At 32.1% G+C, this 18514-nt stretch overlaps 3 protein-coding genes across 5 annotated transcripts; 2 read left to right on the forward strand and 1 right to left on the reverse strand.

Annotated features, from left to right (window-relative positions):
- The first annotated feature begins 2581 nt into the window (after positions 1 to 2581).
- Positions 2582 to 3941, forward strand: LOC129915818 (diphthamide biosynthesis protein 3). Of its 2 annotated transcripts, XM_055995508.1 has the most exons (4): positions 2582 to 2845; positions 2901 to 2975; positions 3033 to 3109; positions 3262 to 3941. In XM_055995508.1, the coding sequence occupies exons 1-3, from the start codon at positions 2738 to 2740 to the stop codon at positions 3105 to 3107; spliced, it is 258 nt and encodes an 85-aa protein (XP_055851483.1). In that variant the 5' UTR covers positions 2582 to 2737; the 3' UTR covers positions 3108 to 3109; positions 3262 to 3941. The 2 variants fall into 2 exon arrangements, with proteins under 2 accessions (XP_055851483.1, XP_055851482.1); XM_055995507.1 differs by lacking the exon at positions 3262 to 3941 and having other exon boundaries at positions 2583 to 2845; positions 3033 to 3223.
- LOC129915813 (arfaptin-2) lies at positions 3776 to 8761 on the reverse strand. 2 transcript variants are annotated; one of them, XM_055995500.1, is made up of 6 exons: positions 8612 to 8761; positions 8268 to 8420; positions 7681 to 8176; positions 4122 to 4287; positions 3962 to 4069; positions 3776 to 3903 (listed from the first exon to the last, which is right to left on the reverse strand). In XM_055995500.1, exons 2-6 carry the CDS (start codon positions 8416 to 8418, stop codon positions 3859 to 3861), a joined length of 966 nt encoding a protein of 321 aa, XP_055851475.1. In that variant the 5' UTR covers positions 8419 to 8420; positions 8612 to 8761; the 3' UTR covers positions 3776 to 3858. The 2 variants fall into 2 exon arrangements, with proteins under 2 accessions (XP_055851475.1, XP_055851476.1); XM_055995501.1 differs by having other exon boundaries at positions 8268 to 8432.
- Positions 8762 to 13122: 4361 nt separating this feature from the next.
- Positions 13123 to 17717, forward strand: LOC129915118 (uncharacterized). The gene is made up of 2 exons (XM_055994582.1): positions 13123 to 13772; positions 15230 to 17717. The coding sequence occupies exons 1-2, from the start codon at positions 13123 to 13125 to the stop codon at positions 17715 to 17717; spliced, it is 3138 nt and encodes a 1045-aa protein (XP_055850557.1).
- The last annotated feature ends 797 nt before the right edge of the window (positions 17718 to 18514 follow it).

Here is an 18514-nt window from a genome sequence, read left to right on the forward strand (position 1 = left end):
CTGAATAAATAGGTGTGTTTTTTTGTTTATCTATATAGATTTTGTGCAAAAAAACGACATCGGGATTTTTGAAATCCATGCAAACATTTGGCACCACTCTGTACATATACTTTGGCAGCTGTCTGTCAAAAATGTTGCTTTTGTTTTTTTTTTTTTTTAACTCCGAAGTGGGAAGGCCATTACATCCATGTTGGATGCAAACAAAAATTTTCACATGGCCATGGCATCCATGTTGGATTAAAAAAAATTGTTTTTTCACAAAAAACCAAAAATTATCTGTATATTCTTAGCTACATTTTAAGACCATGACCATTAACATTAGTTGCGTCGTTCTTGTGTTATAAGCGTTTGAAGGTAGATATATTGAATTTTTTTTCGATTTTTTAAAAATCAAATGTGAAAACTTTTTTATTTTTATTTCTAATTTTTCGAAAAAACTTTGGTAATTTTTTATACATATCTGTTCAACAATCTTATCAGGATCCATTTAAGACTTTTATCTGAAAAGTGCATTGCGTATATCTCGAGATATTAACATTTCAATGCAACCATGTCAAACAAATTTTTGATTATTTTTTTCTATGAGAGTTTTTTTTCAAACCTCGTTTTCTCCGCTTTTTTTTTTTTGTTTAATATTTTCAGATATTTCTGTATGAACACAACAATTAAACTACCTTGGCACTACTGTTTTTATCGAGAGAAAGTAAAATCTGGATAATTATCTGGATTTTTCAAAAATCTATACAGATAAAGTTTTTGTTGTTTTTAACACGTAAATTGTTTTGATTTCAAAAATCTCGATGTCGTTTTTTTGCACAAAATCTATATAGATAAACAAAAAAACACACCTATTGTTCCAAATTTCAGAATTTGGTGAATCATACTTTTGAAGTAATCATCTGCGGAAGTTCAAAAATGTTCCAAGACGCACGCGAAAAAAACAAAATCGCATGTAACTCTTGAATTAAGATTCACCAAATTATGAATTATGTACCAAAATGCTTGTGGTCTTTTTCTGAATAAATGTTCCAAATTTCAGAATTTGGTGAATCATACTTTTGAAGAAATCATCTGCGGAAGTTCAAAAATGTTCCAAGACAGATCAGTGTCCAAGACTCATGCGAAAAAAAAACAAAATCTTTCTTGTGAGTAACTTCCACTGAATTTTAGTTCTGGGCTAGTGAAGATGTAAACAAACTTTTTTTGTATTATAAAATAGCATTTTTGTTGTAACTCGCATTGGAAATTTTCAAATCAAAGTGTATCTTGTAAATGAAAAACGTCACCTGAACGCATTGTCATAGTATACATTTATATTAAGTGCGTTCAATGTGAAAAAATCTGAATTTAGGTTCAGTTTTGGTGTGTTGAACTCTGCCATTCTCATTCGTGAGGTTTGTGTCCATGATTAACAAATGCTTTTTTTACGTTACGTCACGTTTGTTAATTTTTCTATTTTAGTTATATTTAATAAACTATGATTCACCAAATTATGAAACTGATGAAATACGCTTCACTAAATTGACACTGAATTATGGAGAAATTTTTTTTGAATTTCATGACCAAGTGCTGCTAACTTTACGCCTTACGTAATTTGTTAATAACTTTTAAACTATGATTCACCAAATTGTAAAATTGATTCACTAAATTTCACCTAATTCTCACCTAATTATTTGCATAAAAATTTTTGAAAATCCCCACTAAGTGCTGCTAAGTTGATGGCGGTCTTTGGTAAATGGGAGGAAAAGAGAGCGATTTTTGTCTCTTTTGTAATGTGCAAGATTTTTTTAACTTTTGCTGCATTTTATATTTTCTAGTGAAACCTTGATAGCCGCAGCAATCGTATTTTGCTAAGCAATTATCTTTGAATTGTGATTTCGGCTTTTTATCTGTGCTCCATTTGGAGAATAAAAATACAAAATTAAACAATTAAATTTAAAATCTATACAATCTACCACACAAATTCTTCGGCACGCAGAACAAAAATTGATTTCCACCATCAAAATGCGTTTGATGGTGAAAAGTTTGACACCACTTCATAGCTTCAGCCTTGTGCATTTAGAAAAAAAATCATAAAAAAAGATACAAAAACCACCACCAAAGTGCAGAGTAAAGGCTTAAGCCTTTTTAAGTTATAAAAAATGGAAAAAAAAACCAACGGTGGAAGAAAAAAAAAACATCATTCATGCTTCAATATTTACTATAGATAAGAAGAGGGGCGTTCACGATCTATTGTACAAAAATTAAATTTTACATTTTTACTAGGCTTGTTGCACCAGATCGTGAATACCCCTGATATTTTTTCGTTTGCATTTTCGTTGTCGACTTTGGAGACTTGAAAATTTTTCGTTTCGCATCATCAGCGTACTAGGCCTCAGTAGCGTACTAGGCTTTAGTGGAGACCGACGAAAAATTTCGTTTCGCATCAGCAGCGTGGCCTGATCTGCAAACTGGGCTTAAAATACTCATTAGTACCACCTTTAAATGAACACGACTATTGTTACATCTATGAACTCACAGTTTTGAAACAATTTCGTCTTGGAACGCACTCATTTTTTGAAAAGTCACAAACAACAAATGACATTTCAATAAAAATGCAATGCAGTCAAATGTCTCATAAGTCATAACATGTGTCCGTAATTTCCTTAAAACCAAAATTTAAGCCCAAAATTTTAACAGTTTTTCTCCAATTTTCCCTAATTTATATTGTATCATGTTATAAGAAAAAGAATATACAATGAGTATTTATCATGACGAAGTTGAAATTGAAGACTTTGAATATGACGAAGAAGAGGAAATGTATTACTACCCTTGTCCCTGTGGCGATAGATTTCAAATTTCTAAGGTAAGCTAAATCTAACTAGAATGTTATGTCCTAGTAATAACGATCTAAAATCTAGGACGAATTAATTGAGGGAGAAGAAGTAGCTACATGCCCCAGTTGTTCTCTTATTGTGAAAGTCATTTATGATCCTGTAAGTATTCATAAAATAGTAAAACGAACCAAATAATTCATATTCCACTACTTTTAGGAAATGTTTAAAGCGGAAGACGATGAAGAACAACTTCACAATAAGCTGAAAGACTTGAGCTTGGAAAAGAACTAAACGTAAACAAAATTAAATTTTGATCGATATATAATTTTATTACTATGTTAAATATGTATATAATTAAATAAGTTACATGTATACAGAATGTAATTATATACGTTGACTAGGTTAAACATTGTTTTTTTCTTTTTCTTGTCATACTTAATTCTAGGGGGGAATGCAATACTGCTGATGAGAAACAAGGGAATACAAAAATGAATTTGCAAAGTGCGGAATTGAAGCTACAATTACAATAATTCGTAAAATCCGTTCGCTTGGTGCAAAGAGGGGGTATTCGATATCCCAAATAATTATTGTTTAATGGCTTATTCATTTACCTATTAGTCATGCTTAGTGGCATCGCACTTTGTAATATAGGCGGAGTTTATAGATTTGAAAAAAAAAAAAAAATAAATAAAAAAAAAAATAGGTATTTAGTTTTTGTTTGGTGTTTTCTTTCCTTTTTTATATAAAATCTCTAGCCTAGCTAGATTTAATTTACGTTCAAAAATGTACAAATGGACAACGAAGTGTGTGTGTGTGTTATGTGAGATTATTACATTGAGTACTTTGTTGTATGTTTCTTTTTTGTTTCAAGATTCGCGAGAAGTTTTTTTTATTTTTTTGTTCTTTTTATTTCAGTTAAGAAGAATAAAACATACATACACGGAGTTTAAAAATGTTTAATTCGGGTGTTGTTCCCGAAGGAACTATGGATGGGATATACTTTTGTATTCTAAGTAAATTGATACCCGTGGCGGATGATGCACTACTGTTCTAACCAAGAACCTGTTGCTGTGTTTGGAGATTTCAACTGTGAAATAAAAAAAATATTAATAATTTTCTTCTAAATTTATAAGTTATATGCTAACCTTTATATTAAACTGCTTTAGAGTACTTTCTAGAGCTATAGCATTCCCTGAGAAATAAGCAGCAATGGCATTGTGCAAAAGCACCAGTTGCTTGTGCATAACTTTAATCTAAATAACAATAATTAATACAACAAAAACTTTAAATTTATAAGAAATGTACCCTATTTTCATCAAGGAATTGCATTTTAACAGCCACATCTGCTCTAAGCTTCTCATAAAGTTCTTTTTGTCGTAGGAAATTCTTTTGCGCCTCTTCTGATATTGGGCTCTGTGGTATTTCTGGTCTGGAATTTTCCAAGTCCATTCGGTATGCATCAAATTCAACTCTGAAAGAGAAAATTAATGAAATATCGAAACAGGCAAGCAGCTATATCACTTTATGCTTAAATCCTACAAATTAATCGATACAAATAGATATTTATTTTATGATGAAATGATAAATATTTGTGTATCAAGATGAGTCAAGAATCTTCGGGCAAAACATTATAAAGAGAAAATAAAACAGCCGGGTTAAATTTTTTTTGGATTCCGCAGTTTTGAACCAAAGTCAATTTTCTGAAATCTTATAAAGTACTAGCCTTAACATTTTTCTTAATAATTGAATTTCATCGGAAAAAACTAATATTTAATTTCAAAACAAGTTAACACTGACTGCTTATACTTGCTTATGAGAACCATAATAAACGCGTCGCGTCGGATGCCGTGCATGGGTTAATCGATCAGCTCTCATAAACTCGTATGTCTGTCTGTTGCATCCGCTGATGAAACGACTGAACCGATGTCATAAATTTCGAATAGTGTTTAAGAAATAAAAACTAGGTTCATGTAAATATGTAATTACATTTTGTGTAGTTATTTTTTTTTTTTTAATTATTTCTATCTTCGTGACCTTTTTTAATATATAATATTAACTCCTAAGTGGGCTTGAGGTCATTTTTTTTATACTAATATTTATTCGACGTTTCTGTTGTGATTACAACCTTCTTCAGGAATCTATAATAAATACTCTTAGAGCCAATTTTTCAATCTTCTAATAAACAGTCAGTTAACTGTTCGACGAATAATGTTATTAGGCTCATAAACAATCAGATAAAAACATTGAATTTTTCAATCAAGAATAATTTATTCTACAGAATAACAAAAAAAAAATTGTCAAATTCAAAAATATTCAAAATTAAACGTCATTTTTATTCATGATTGTTTTTGTTTTCTTGTGTTCCACTGTATTTTTTTTCAAAATTCTTTGAAAACAACTTTGACAACTGACACAATATTTTTGTTGAGTTTATTCCTTAGAATAATTTTTATTCGTCTCTGAAAGAAGCAGATAGTTTTATTCTAAGGAATAAGCTATATCTGCTTGTTGAAAAATTGATTTTTTCTCTATCCTTAGGAATAAGTACTAACTGACTGTTTAACTGACTATTGAAAAATTGGCCCTTAGTCTAAAAAATAATAATTAAAAAGAAAATAAAAATCTATACTTACAATGTTAAGCTTAAAAAATGTTTAAGGTCTTTAAAATCTTAAATTTGGTCTTGGTTTGGTTTTCTTTATTTTTATAATTTTGTTCGCGAATATTCCCCAGAACTTTTACCAATTTTGGGAACTTTTTTATCACAAATCTTCTTTGAAATTTGGAAAAAAAAGCTTTTGAATACAGTAGTAACATGTAAGTTGGAAAAAAATTTTTTTTTTTTTTTTTAATTTCAAAGATAGTTAAATCTTTAAAATCGAATGCATAATACTAATGTTTGATAAATAATTTTAAATTGAAAAAATAAAATAAAAAAACTATTCGACAAGAATAGGACTTGAACCCAGGCGTTCATTAAATTAGAAATCCAACACCATAGCCAAAACCATAGCGAAAAAATATTTGGATAGACACAAATTTGTTCTAAATAGCGAAAAAAATCTCTAATCTTAGCGGATTTTTATTTCAACAATACAATCTGCGAGTCTAATGGAATACTCCAAATAAAATTACTTATACAAATAAAAAGTAATGTATAATAATAATATAATAAAAATTCCACGTTAAAACCGAGGGAAAATGAAAGTCAAATATAAATCTGAAATAAAAAGATAATTGCTCCTCAAAATTTTTAACATGATAGCATGTCAAAAATAAGAACCACCCTAGTGGCAACAGAATAGCTTATGTGGACTTAAGAAATTTAAAAAAATTTAATTTTCAATATGGAGTGCCTGTGCATAATAATAGAGAGTTAATAAATTGAAGCTTTGCACACGGATCACAATACATACCACTGATTTTCTATCAAGTAATTTTAATTTTTTTTTTTCATTTAAAATATGAATATTTATTTATTAATAATCCTTATTGTTGAAGGCCCAAAAGGGATAAGTTACGAAAAAAAAAATTATCTGTAAACCATCAAACTGTAAACAACAACAAAATTTTACTTTTATTTATTATTAACAATCATTTGTTGTTGAAGTCAAAAAAAAAATTGTAAGAAACATCAAACCTTGTTTACTGAGCTAAGTACTGAGTTACAAATAAAACACCGCTTTTCTCTAGGATCATTATATGTTTCTTTCTAAAAAATAATGCAGTTGCAGAACTCCAGGGCCTCTCCAGATAAAATGACCACAAGCCATAACGCCTAAATCGAGATAGGATTTTATAGAGCTGAAGTCAGTTTAAATTTTTCGTAGATTTAAGCCTACACATTTTTCGTAGCCAATAAATTAAGTGAATGTAGAATAAAACCAGGAAGGCATTATAAAATCGTTTATTTCTTGTTTTACTTACTCGACTTAGGCGGTTATGGCTTGTAGCCACAGTTTGCGAAAAAACGTTAACCGTTATTCGATTTATTAAAATCAGGTCTTAAGATTTCAATAAAAAAAAAATAAAAGAGGTTCAATCAGCCCTATATGAGGCGTTCAGAATAATAATAATAATGGGTCAAGTCGATTTGAAATTTGTGCTTTATTTTGAAATTTGAGAAGCTTTTTCTTAGGAACTTAATCAACTATTGAAATAAATGTTTCAATAGCTATTTGATATAAAACGAAACCCTTAATTTTTAAGGCTTTAAAACATCCAACCTATATAGAAGTGGACTTGACCCATTATTATTCTGAACGCCTCATAATGGGTAGAAAGTTGTAGAATGAAAAACCGGAAGTTGAAGTTTTAATTGAATATCAAATGTTCCTTCGTTTTTCTGTCTTTTTTGCAAAAACAACCGCGATGAGAATAACTCCTGAAAAAGACACCCCGAGAAGAGTACATAATTTGTTAACAATTTCCTATTCTGTATGAAAACTCCTGGGGAAATCGATTGGGAGGGGCGACCACTAATCGAAAAATTCCCAGAATATCGTTCCTTTTCCATTTTATTTTCTTCCCTTTTTGTTAAAAAGAGAGCAACATTTTCGAAAAATTTTGATTGGGTGGGTGCCCATCTCCCGAACACATTTCCCCGGAAGTTTTTATTCAGAATGGGACTGATTGGGAATTAAGACGGATTTAATATTTAACAAAAAATATGGAGGGCTCGAGGGCTTCTCAAAATATTTGATGCCAACTCTTGTTCATATAATCGAAGCAGAACAAGGTTTATTGGCCCTTAAAGGCAATCATAAGAATTAGTAAAATTTATCATTTATAAAATTGAAATCAATATAATCATACTACTATATTGGATAACTAACAATATTTTCTCTATAAAAATATATCTTACCTTGCAGTTTCATATTGACGAATAGTCAATAAAGTATCATCAATTGTCTTATTGCACAAAGTGTTTACAGACGATATAAAAAAGTTCAAAGCATTCAACAAAAGTTCTCCATTCTTTGTCAAATTTCTTTGCGTTTCCGAATTGCAAGTGAACTCTTCTTGCAGTTCGGGACTTTTTTGGGCCAAATCCGAAAAAGCCTCGGCCAATGCATGTTGAGTTACCACAACATGATGGAAATGGGAGCTAAACGCTCTGGTAAGACGCAATATAGACAAGTATTTCCTTTGAGTTTCTCTCAATTGCTCGATTTGAGCTTCGAGCTCAGAGTCAACAGTTCGCTGTGATTTACCCAGTTTTTCCAACATAATTTGCCGCGTACACTTGTAAGTCGATATACTCCAATTCTTGATGGTGTCAATTTTCGAAGCTCCGGTTCGAAGAAAATTCGTATCGATGCCATTTTGTGGGCTGCTTGGACTCATTGGAGTAACTGGTGCTTTTGAATAAATGATTAATAGATAAAAAAAAGTAAATATCAATGCAACAAATGTATTTAAAAAGATAATTTTGATCTTTAGAAAACTAACCGGAATGATTGCTGCGCAGTGGCAAACTATTTGGTGGCTTAAATTGCCTACCTTCTGTGCCCGAATGAATGGCACTACCACTTTCATTCATCGGCGGGGTATCTTTCAGCATTTCATGTATACTTCGTTCAGCATGCACTGAGTGCGTCATGTCTGCAAAGGAAACTACTTTAGAAGTAATAACTTTTTTTTTTCTCAGAATTAAAAGCCACGACAAAAGACCCGACGAAAGTGAAGGTTCTATGTACTTTTGTTTGAAGATAAACAAGAAATCGATTTTAATAGTTTCCGGTGTAAAAGATTGATGGGGGCTGAAAAATGTTAATTTTATTTTGTTGTTTTACCTTATGGATTGGTTTTATAAAGATCTTAATAAAAAAATAAGTTAAATACGGATAATTTTATAAAAAAATATATGATTTTAGAATGTTTTAAAATTTGCAGTGACGAAGATAATTTTTTTTTCTTGACAGCCAGGTTCAGTCACTGACAAATGCATTCAGTTCGTTTACCACAATGGAGTATGTGTTCATAAATGTAACTCACAACTTCACTGGACATAATCTCTGGATTGGCATCAGGGCATAAAGGGTGTGTTTCAATTTGTGTTGATTAAATCCTATTATAGCAAAATCCTATACAAAAATAGGACAACGAAATTGTAAACGAAAAATGTTTTTCAGCTTTTCGTTCTACGGTTTGTTTTTGTTCTTCATTTTGTGATTGCATGCCTTTCTGAGATGTGTGTTGGCTTTTATTTTTAAATTTAGGTCTTTCAATTTGTGAATATTTTTCCCCTGAGATTCCGCAAAAATATCGTTTTCCTGGTGGAGACCACCGAAATATTCCGTTTCGCATCAGCAGCGTGCCTAATACGAGTTTACAAAATTATTTTTCAAACCAAAATCTAATGTCGTTTTCCATTGACGAGATTCAGATTTCTGAATCCGATAGCTGAAGGAGGGGAAAAAGTGGAAAAATCTCAGATTTCATGATCTATTTGCGGCTTAATACTATGTTTCCACCTACGCTAAATCCGAGATTTAGCTAAGTAGATTTAGCTTAAATCTCGAGATTTATTCTAAATCTCGGTTTGAGGGTAGCTGAAAATCTTGGTTTTAGGCTAAGTGAACCTAAATCCACCATTTAGCGAAGTAGATTTAGAATAAATCTCGAGATTTATTCTAAATCTACTTAGCTAAATCTCGGATTTAGCGTAGGTGGAAACGTAGTATAAGATTAAAAAAACTGAATCTGAGATTCAAAAATCTGATGTCATTTTCTATTTGCTTTTCAGATTTGTGTGTACAAATCTCAGATTTTCCACTGCAAATAGAATGTGAAATCTAGTTTTGTAATTGTGAACGAAATCTGTGCGTGTAAAAAAACCTTCTTTAAATAAAACAACAAAAATGACACTGGTCAACAAAATTTAACTTTTTTTTTGCCACAAGAACCAAAATATACTTTTCTAGTAGTTTTTGAGGTGCTGAATCCGAATCTGAAGTCAGAAAAATTTGATTGGCCTTCGTTTTTGAAATATTACCGTTAGAAAATGTCAAAAAACGTAATTTTGGCTGTTTTCGAGGTTCTGTTTTTATGTGGGGTAATTCATTAAAAACAAATTTGTAACGGTTATTATAAGAACATATATTCTTCTCTCAAAAACTGTTTAAATTTTCCCGATATCTCTTTTATTGCTCGAGATATCTTAAGTTTCATTTAATAAGTCAAAGAGAAACTAAACTTAATCTAAAGTTTAAGTCACTGGTCACAGAATTTTTGCCACAAGAACCAAAATATACTTTTCTGAAGGTTTTCGAGTTGCTGAACTCAAATCCGCAATCGGAAAAATTCTATTAGCCTCCGTTCTTGAAATATAACCGTTATAAAAAAAAACCCTTTTTGGCATTTTATAACGGTAATATTTTAAGAACGAAGGCTAATAGAATTTTTCTGATTGTGGATTTGAGTTCAGCAACCCAAAAACCTTCAGAAAAGTATATTTTGATTCTTGTGGCAAAAAAAGTGTAATTTGGTTGGCCAGTGTTGTTCCTGATTCAAAGACCGCTACTTAAATTTTAAATATCTCGGGCTATAAAAGAGATATCGGAAAGATTAAAACATTTTTTGAAAGAATAAAACTAGCTCTTAAAAGCACCGTTACAAATTTATTCACAATTAATTACTCCACATAAAAACATAACCTCGAAAACAGCCAAAATTACGTTTTTTAACATTTTCTAACGGTTATATTTCAAAAATGAAGGCCAATCAAATATTTCTGACTTCAGATTCGACTTCAGCACCCCAAAAACTACTAGAAAAGTATATTTTGGTTCTTGTGGCAAAAACCTTGTTGACCAGTGTGATCAGACAAATGTCAAACAGAGGAGTGTGTGTAAAGTGCGTGTGCTTGTATGTGTGAATTTTGAAAAAAATCCAGAATCAGATTTTTGAATTTCAGATTCATTTTTTTGAATTTCAAGCCTCAAATAGATCATGAAATCTGAGATTTTTCCACTTTTTCTGCTGGCAAAATTGTGACAAGAAAAAAACATAAAACAAAATTGAAAAAATTCAAACAAAATTAAGGGGGACTATACTTTGGAAAGTGAAGACGAAATAAGTAAAACTCAAGGCTTAAATCTAGAACGCTGATATCGGAAAGATTAAAACATTTTTTGAAAGAATAAAACTAGCTCTTAAAAGCACCGTTACAAATTTATTCACAATTAATTACTCCACATAAAAACATAACCTCGAAAACAGCCAAAATTACGTTTTTTAACATTTTCTAACGGTTATATTTCAAAAATGAAGGCCAATCAAATATTTCTGACTTCAGATTCGACTTCAGCACCCCAAAAACTACTAGAAAAGTATATTTTGGTTCTTGTGGCAAAAACCTTGTTGACCAGTGTGATCAGACAAATGTCAAACAGAGGAGTGTGTGTAAAGTGCGTGTGCTTGTATGTGTGAATTTTGAAAAAAATCCAGAATCAGATTTTTGAATTTCAGATTCATTTTTTTGAATTTCAAGCCTCAAATAGATCATGAAATCTGAGATTTTTCCACTTTTTCTGCTGGCAAAATTGTGACAAGAAAAAAACATAAAACAAAATTGAAAAAATTCAAACAAAATTAAGGGGGACTATACTTTGGAAAGTGAAGACGAAATAAGTAAAACTCAAGGCTTAAATCTAGAACGCTGCTGATGCGAAACGAAATTTTCCATGCAAAATTTCCTTAACGAAATATTGAACGAAATTTAATTTGTTTTGTTTTTGGTTTTAAACTTATTTTTTTATGTTTTTTCTTGAATTTTTTGATTTGTACTTTTATTAGGGGTATTCACTATCCGGTGCAACAAAAAGGTGTAAAATTGCAAAATTTTGTTTTTCTACTACAACAATTACAACAGACAAATTTTGCACCGTTGTATTTTATTTTTGCAATAGGGTTAGGGTATAGCAAAAGTGTAAAAAAATTGTAAAGCCTTAACTACATTGGCTCAAAAAGTGAAAAAGTACAAAAGTGAAAATTTTCAAACGCATTTTTGTATTATATTTCGGCCTGAAAAATTAAAACAAATGATGCGGAAAGCTTATTTTTTAGTCTAATAAACAATTTGTATACTCTTTTTCTTCAAAAGTAAAAGAAGACTTACTACAGAAATGATCCTGTGAAGTATATAACTTTATGAATAACTTAACTAAGTATTATAATTTTCCATTATTCTTTCTCTAAAAATTATATTTAGTAAAAGAAGACTTACTACAGAAATGATCCTGTGAAGTATATAACTTTATGAATAACTTAACTAAGGGCCAATTTTTCAATAGTCAGATAAACCTCAGATAGAGCTTATTCTTAGGAATAAAAGTTTTTTTTATATTGACATTTATTCTTCTGATAGTCTAACTGACAATTGAAAAATCAGGGCTAAGTATTATAATTTTCCATTATTCTTTCTCTAAAAATTATATTTAGCTTTTAAGTAAGAGCCGCTAGCCCCTGCAGCTTGTGTTCTTTATAAATATTAACATTGTAATTTAAATTTGTAATTATTCTGTTAATAAAAAATAATAATAATAATAATAATAATAATAATAATAATAATAATAATAATAATAATAATAATAATAATAATAATAATAATAATAATAATAATAATAATAATAATAATAAACCCCTACGGGTAAGGGGTGAGAATATTCCCGTGGTAAGGTATGCCTGTCGTAAGAGGCGACTAAAATCCAACCTGGATCCACCGACAACATTATGACCGACGCTCTTGTGATCCCTCCGTCAAAACAGCCTAATATGCTGGCTACGATTTTAAAATGCATATCTGAAGGATACAGTAAACCAACCCTTGCGTGTAAGGGGTAAGAATATTCACGAGGTATGGCATGCCTGTCGTAAGAGGCGACTTAAATCCACCTGGATCCATCGAAAACATTAGACCTGACGCACCTGTGATCCCTTCGTCAAAAAGCCTAATATGCTGGCTATGATTTAAAATGCACATCTGAAGGAAACAGTAAACCAACCCAATAAAAATGGAGAGAAGATTAAGAAACAGAATTATTAGAATGCCGCCATCCGGGGGCGCCCGGGCTGACTTTGGAGCTACCGCTGGAGTCAGCAGCTTGCAAGCCGGTAGTGGTGCTGCAGATTCGCAGAATATGCGCACCGGGATAACCCGAACAACCGAACAACTGCGACCTATTAGCAGAGAAACAACACCCCAGCTTTCTGCACCAGCTCCGACTGTTTCGAGGATGTCTATATCTGAGACCACACGAGCTGGTAGACAAAGACAACGCATAGCATGGTCAGGTCATCAAATATGAATAAAGACATTATGCGCTGTCACTTTAGAGCTACAAAATGCGGAACTGATCCTGCTGGATACAGAGCAAGACAACATCTTCACTTTGTTGCTTTATATCCAGAACTCAGTGAAAGATTAACTGAGCAAAATGTTGCTGACAGATGTAGAGCGATTACAAGAAGACTCCTCTTACCAAGTATTGAAATTGTTCAGATTGAACAAGAAATTTTGGAAGAGTTGAGACCACGCCAAAGATTAAGCCTCTTGAGCAGAAGGTCTGAAACAGAACATAGTGTGGCAGAAATACCACAGCAAGTGGAAGTCCTAAATGAAATTCAGCCAGAACCAAATATGGAAGAAATACCAAATCAAGGTGAAGAAGTTTTGAATAGATACAGAGATTCTTTGGGCCCCGGAGATATTTTATTTCAAGTAGCTTTTGATAATTTCCAGGAAGCCTACATAGAATTTGAAGGTATGGATCCACTTTTAAGACCAAGGATTCCAAAAGTTCCTGTCACCAAAAAAACATTGAATCTAATAAACCATATGAATAATATAATCGATGCGGAACTTCAGGGTTGGCATGAGTTAACACATGTTCAAAGTGTTATATTTTGTGCAGCGGTGGCAATCACAAGAACTCTGCACGGAGAAAAAATAAGGTATGAACTACCTTATTTCTGGTATATTTAACTTTAATGTAAAGTTTAAATAGGGATGACTCCCCAATAAAATGGAATTCACCTTACTTTTCTAGTAAATTTATAGCTTAGGATTAACTTTACAGTAAAGCCTTTTTTTGTATGACTTTCTAATAGAAATTACTAGAAAGTTAGGTACATATTTTACCTTACTATAAGGCTGAAAATACTGATTTTTAAAGTAAATTGAACTTCTCTATGGAAGGTATATAATTTAGTTCCAGATTGGATCAAATAAAGTCAATTTCATTTTTATTGATGACATTTTTCTAAATAAAATTGTATGCATTTATCTTACAAAAATTAAAATAAAAAAGTTGAATTTTGTAATTATTGAAAAGCATAAGTAGGTAACACGTACTTAATCCTCAAAGCTATTTAGAAGTAAGTAACGTATGGCCCTGTTATGTTTTTCAATAATTACATAAATTACCTAGTTTATTATAATTTTGTAAGGTGCAAACAAACAATTTTATTTAGGAAAATATCATCATCATCAATAAAAATGGAATTGACTTTATTTGATCCAATTTTTATCTAATTCTTCATGAATTAATTAGATTGAATGATGTTAATTCATATGGATACCTATATATTATTCTAACACAAGAAAAAAATATGCTATCCGTAATTACGGAGCCAATAACAACGCATAAAGGAACACAAAAAGTAATGAAAACATTTCACTTCCAAAAGAAAAACACAGATTTTATTTCTTTATTAATTATTCCGCACCCGGACACCTAAAAGCTTTGACAAAAAAAAATTTCCAAAACACATGGAAGACAAAATGGCAGACTTTTTAATGACAGCAATTTAGAGTTATTACTATGTATAGGGGAAAATTCCTAGAATTAGGTAATATTATTACCTTAGTGTAAGGTAAAACTTATTCACAGAATAGTTAAATTTGTAAAATATGTTTTACTAGAATCTTAAAGTGAAAAGAGTCATACACTTTTTTGGATGAAGGTTTATTTTACTCTACTTAAAGAAAATATTGCTACTCGTAAGGTATATACTACTTTATTTTGTTCATCATAATTTTCTTGTACAAATTACTTTACGGAACCAAGAAATGTTCAATACGTAAGGTAAATTTTACTTAAAATCTAGGGCTTTTTACTTTAATTTCCTTACTAGTCATATGGAGTATAAAATACTAGATTCATTTTTCTCCGTGTGGGGCTAACAGTAAGTTCCGAGCAACGTCAAAACCACCCAACAGAAAATAGAAAACCAGTTTGGCAGTCGAGGTTAGAATCAAAAATTTCTAATCAGAGAGCAGATGTTGGAAGACTTATGATGTTTAAACAAGGTATAAGGTCCCGAAAACTTCTGCGGAGGATTAAAAAAATTGTCAGACCCAAAAGACCGGAAGAACTCACTCACCTTGATCTGGACATGATAATTGATAGACTTACCCAAAAACTTCAGGTATTCAGTGCTCGTTTGAAGAGGTATTTATCGATTAGAAAACGAAGAGAGGATAATAAGGCCTTTAAAGCTAACCAAAGGAAGTTTTATGCTAGTCTAAATGGAAATAGCAATTTGGCAATAACACCGATAGAAGATATAACTCCTTTTGAGAGGTTTTGGGAAAATGTGTTGGAAAAACCAGAAACACATAATAACCAAGCAACATGGTTAACCGCTTTTCAACAGTTTCCACTTATGACGAGCAGTCCAATAAGTGTTGAAGATCTTCGGGAGGTGCTTAGCAACTCCATTAACTGGAAAGCCCCAGGGCCGGATGAACTTCAAAACTTTTGGCTTAAAAGATTAACAAGCGCTCATCCTCATGTTGTTCGATGTTTCAACAAAATATTGGATAAGGAACAAAGAATTCCAGAATTTTTTACAAAAGGGCGAACCTTTCTTATCCCAAAAAATAGAGATACGGAAAATCCGAGTGCTTTTAGGCTAATAACATGTTTAGTTACATTATATAAAGCTTTTACTGCCATTATAAGCAATAGAATTTGGCAGCACTGTGATTCGAATGGCATAATCCCATGTGAACAAAAAGGATGCGCTAAAAGATCCAGAGGATGTAAGGAACTGATCACGATTGATGCTATAATCGCCCAAAACTCAGTTCATAATAATCGAAACTTAAGTGTAGCTTATATTGATTACCAAAACGCATATGATAACGTACCCCATTCATACTTAATTGAAGCATTAAGAATTCACGGAGTGGATAACAAAATAGTGGAATTCTTTATGTATTCTATGGACCAATGGAAAACGACTATACATGTTGGAGGATCCACAACTAGGGAGATATGTGTGAGAAGAGGATTATTCCAAGGAGATTCTTTTAGTCCGCTGTGGTTTTGCTTGAGTCTGGCGCCCCTTAGTAAACTGCTAAATGAATCATCGAACGGATACAGGATCGAGCGAGAAATGAGTATCACGCATCTTCTATATATTGATGATCTTAAGCTATTTGCGAGATCTAGAAAACATCTTCAGAGTCTTCTCAATATAGTGAAGAAATTTAGTGAAGATATAAAAATGAACTTTGGGTTCGATAAGTGCAAAGCGGTGGAAATGATACGTGGAAAAATCGAAAGAACTGAAGGTTTTGATTTTGCAGAAGGGACCATTGAAACGCTACAAGAAAATGAACCTTATAAATATCTTGGAGTTCTGGAAATGAAAAGCATACAGCACACAACAATGAAGCAGCAACTAAAAACAAGTTTCATTGAAAGAGTAAAAAAGTTATGCAAAACAAAACTCAACAGTGGTAACTTAACAAAAGCCATTAATAGCTTCGCAATTCCTGTACTCTTATATTCCTTTGGTTTGATAAAGTGGAGTGAGACTGATTTGGAAGACCTTCAAAGACAAATAAGAGTAGTGCTGACGTCGCAACGATTTCATCACCCTAAATCGGCGATTGAGAGAACAACTTTACCGCGAAATGAAGGTGGGTTGGGAATACTAGATCTAGTAAACCAGCAAGGCATGCAAGTGGTCAAATTAAGGCAGTATTTCATGGAAACTAGTGGCAATCTCAGGTATCAAAAAATCATGGAGATGGATAAAAACTTTACTCCTTTAAAATTAAGTGAGCATGAATATCAGCCCCATATTTTTACAATTTCGAGCCGAGTCGAACAGTGGAAGGCGAAAGCTATTCATGGAAAGTACCCCTTCCAATTGAATTCTGTGGATATAGATAAAGCTAGGTCAACCGAATGGCTTCAAAAGGGACAGCTGTTTCCAGAAACTGAAGGTTTTATCATGGCAATTCAAGATGGAGTTGTGGCAACAAGGCAGTATCGGCGAGCCATTCTTCATGAGGATATCGATAACGGTTGCAGACGATGCCACCAATCCCTAGAGTCTATTGAACACATTTTGAATGGATGCTCAATGTTGGCAAACCACGAATACCTTAAACGGCACAATGATGTTGCCAAAATAATCCACCAAGAACTCGCCTTGAGGTTAAAGCTCATTAGCTCCAAGAAGCCATATTACGAATATGAAGCGGACGAAGTAATCTTCAACAACAGCTACAAACTATATTGGGATCGCCAAATGAGTACGGACCACACAATTCTAGCGAATCGCCCGGATATAGTGTGGATCGACAAAACAAATTTGTGTGGGTTCATAATAGATATAGCGGTTCCGTTGACGGCCAATCTAAATCGAACATTTGGTGAAAAGTTATCGAAATACGCAGATCTAGCTCACGAAGTTAAACAACGAGAAAAATTAAGGAGTATTCGGATAGTACCAATTGTTGTATCTAGTACGGGTATGATTGGAAATAACGTTATGGAGGAACTAAAAAGAATGCAATGCGACCACCTTGTGCACGATATATTGAAGTCCATCATATTGAATAGCTGCAGGACCGTACGCAAGTTTTTGGAACAACCGTGATCCAGCCAACCGCAAAAAAAAGGGCTAGAACATGGTCTATGCTCCAACAGAGCCTCATCCCTTGGCATAGCCCGGGATAGGTACTTTTCCAGTTCCATAGGAACTGAGAATTCTTACGAAAGTCGATAATAATAATAATAATAATAATAATAATAATAATAATAATAATAATAATAATATACTCTTTTTCACAAAACAATTGCGCTACCCAGAAAAAAAATATTTTCACTTTTGTACTTTTTCAAAAAGTGGTGTATGTAGTTAAGCCTTAATACTTTTTTTTTGTATTTATCAATAGGTGTGTTTTGTATTACCATCGGGCTTAACTGGACAAAAAAAAACAACGCCTCGGGGCTTAGCGAGAAAAATTGGCAGCACTGCATATTAAATGCTCCGAAATCAGCTGACACAAAAACACACAAAAAATATAAAGTTGTTATATTTTTCGCTTTTGGGTTTTCTTGTGTGTTTTTGAAAACAAAATAAAGTTTAACTTACTATTAAATAAATATTTAAAATAATTGTCATTCCAAACATTAGTTTTGATGTTTTTAAACAAATTCTAAACAATTTACGAACAAGTTGATTTGGTAGCACAGGTTTAAATCTGTTGAAAAAGTTAAGCCCAGAGAATTCTCTGGGCTAAACAACTAAGCCCCAGGGGCTAAAGTGTTTTTGTATTTAACATGTAAATTGCTTAGCCCCGACTGTGTTTTTTTGTCCAGTTAAGACCGATGGTAATAAAAAATACACCTAATATCTCGTTTGCTAAGAATATGCCAAAAAAGGCGAGAAGA

Source organism: Episyrphus balteatus, chromosome 3 (genome assembly GCF_945859705.1).
Source record: "Episyrphus balteatus chromosome 3, idEpiBalt1.1, whole genome shotgun sequence".
NCBI classification, from domain to species: domain Eukaryota; kingdom Metazoa; phylum Arthropoda; class Insecta; order Diptera; family Syrphidae; genus Episyrphus; species Episyrphus balteatus.

What these genes read in the sequence shown, in the direction of transcription:
- LOC129915818 (XM_055995508.1), top strand. Translation starts at nt 2,738, where the DNA reads ATGAGTATTTATCATGACGAAGTTGAAATTGAAGACTTTGAATATGAC. An exon ending in ATAGATTTCAAATTTCTAAG is followed by an intron (nt 2,846 to 2,900) that starts GTAAGCTAAATC and finishes TCTAAAATCTAG; the next exon opens with GACGAATTAATTGAGGGAGA. An exon ending in TGAAAGTCATTTATGATCCT is followed by an intron (nt 2,976 to 3,032) that starts GTAAGTATTCAT and finishes CACTACTTTTAG; the next exon opens with GAAATGTTTAAAGCGGAAGA.
- LOC129915813 (XM_055995500.1), bottom strand. Translation starts at nt 8,418, where the DNA reads ATGACGCACTCAGTGCATGCTGAACGAAGTATACATGAAATGCTGAAA. An exon ending in ACTGCGCAGCAATCATTCCG is followed by an intron (nt 8,177 to 8,267) that starts GTTAGTTTTCTA and finishes TTTATTCAAAAG; the next exon opens with CACCAGTTACTCCAATGAGT. An exon ending in TAAAGCAGTTTAATATAAAG is followed by an intron (nt 3,904 to 3,961) that starts GTTAGCATATAA and finishes TTTATTTCACAG; the next exon opens with TTGAAATCTCCAAACACAGC.
- LOC129915118 (XM_055994582.1), top strand. Translation starts at nt 13,123, where the DNA reads ATGAATAAAGACATTATGCGCTGTCACTTTAGAGCTACAAAATGCGGA. An exon ending in CTGCACGGAGAAAAAATAAG is followed by an intron (nt 13,773 to 15,229) that starts GTATGAACTACC and finishes GATAATTGATAG; the next exon opens with ACTTACCCAAAAACTTCAGG.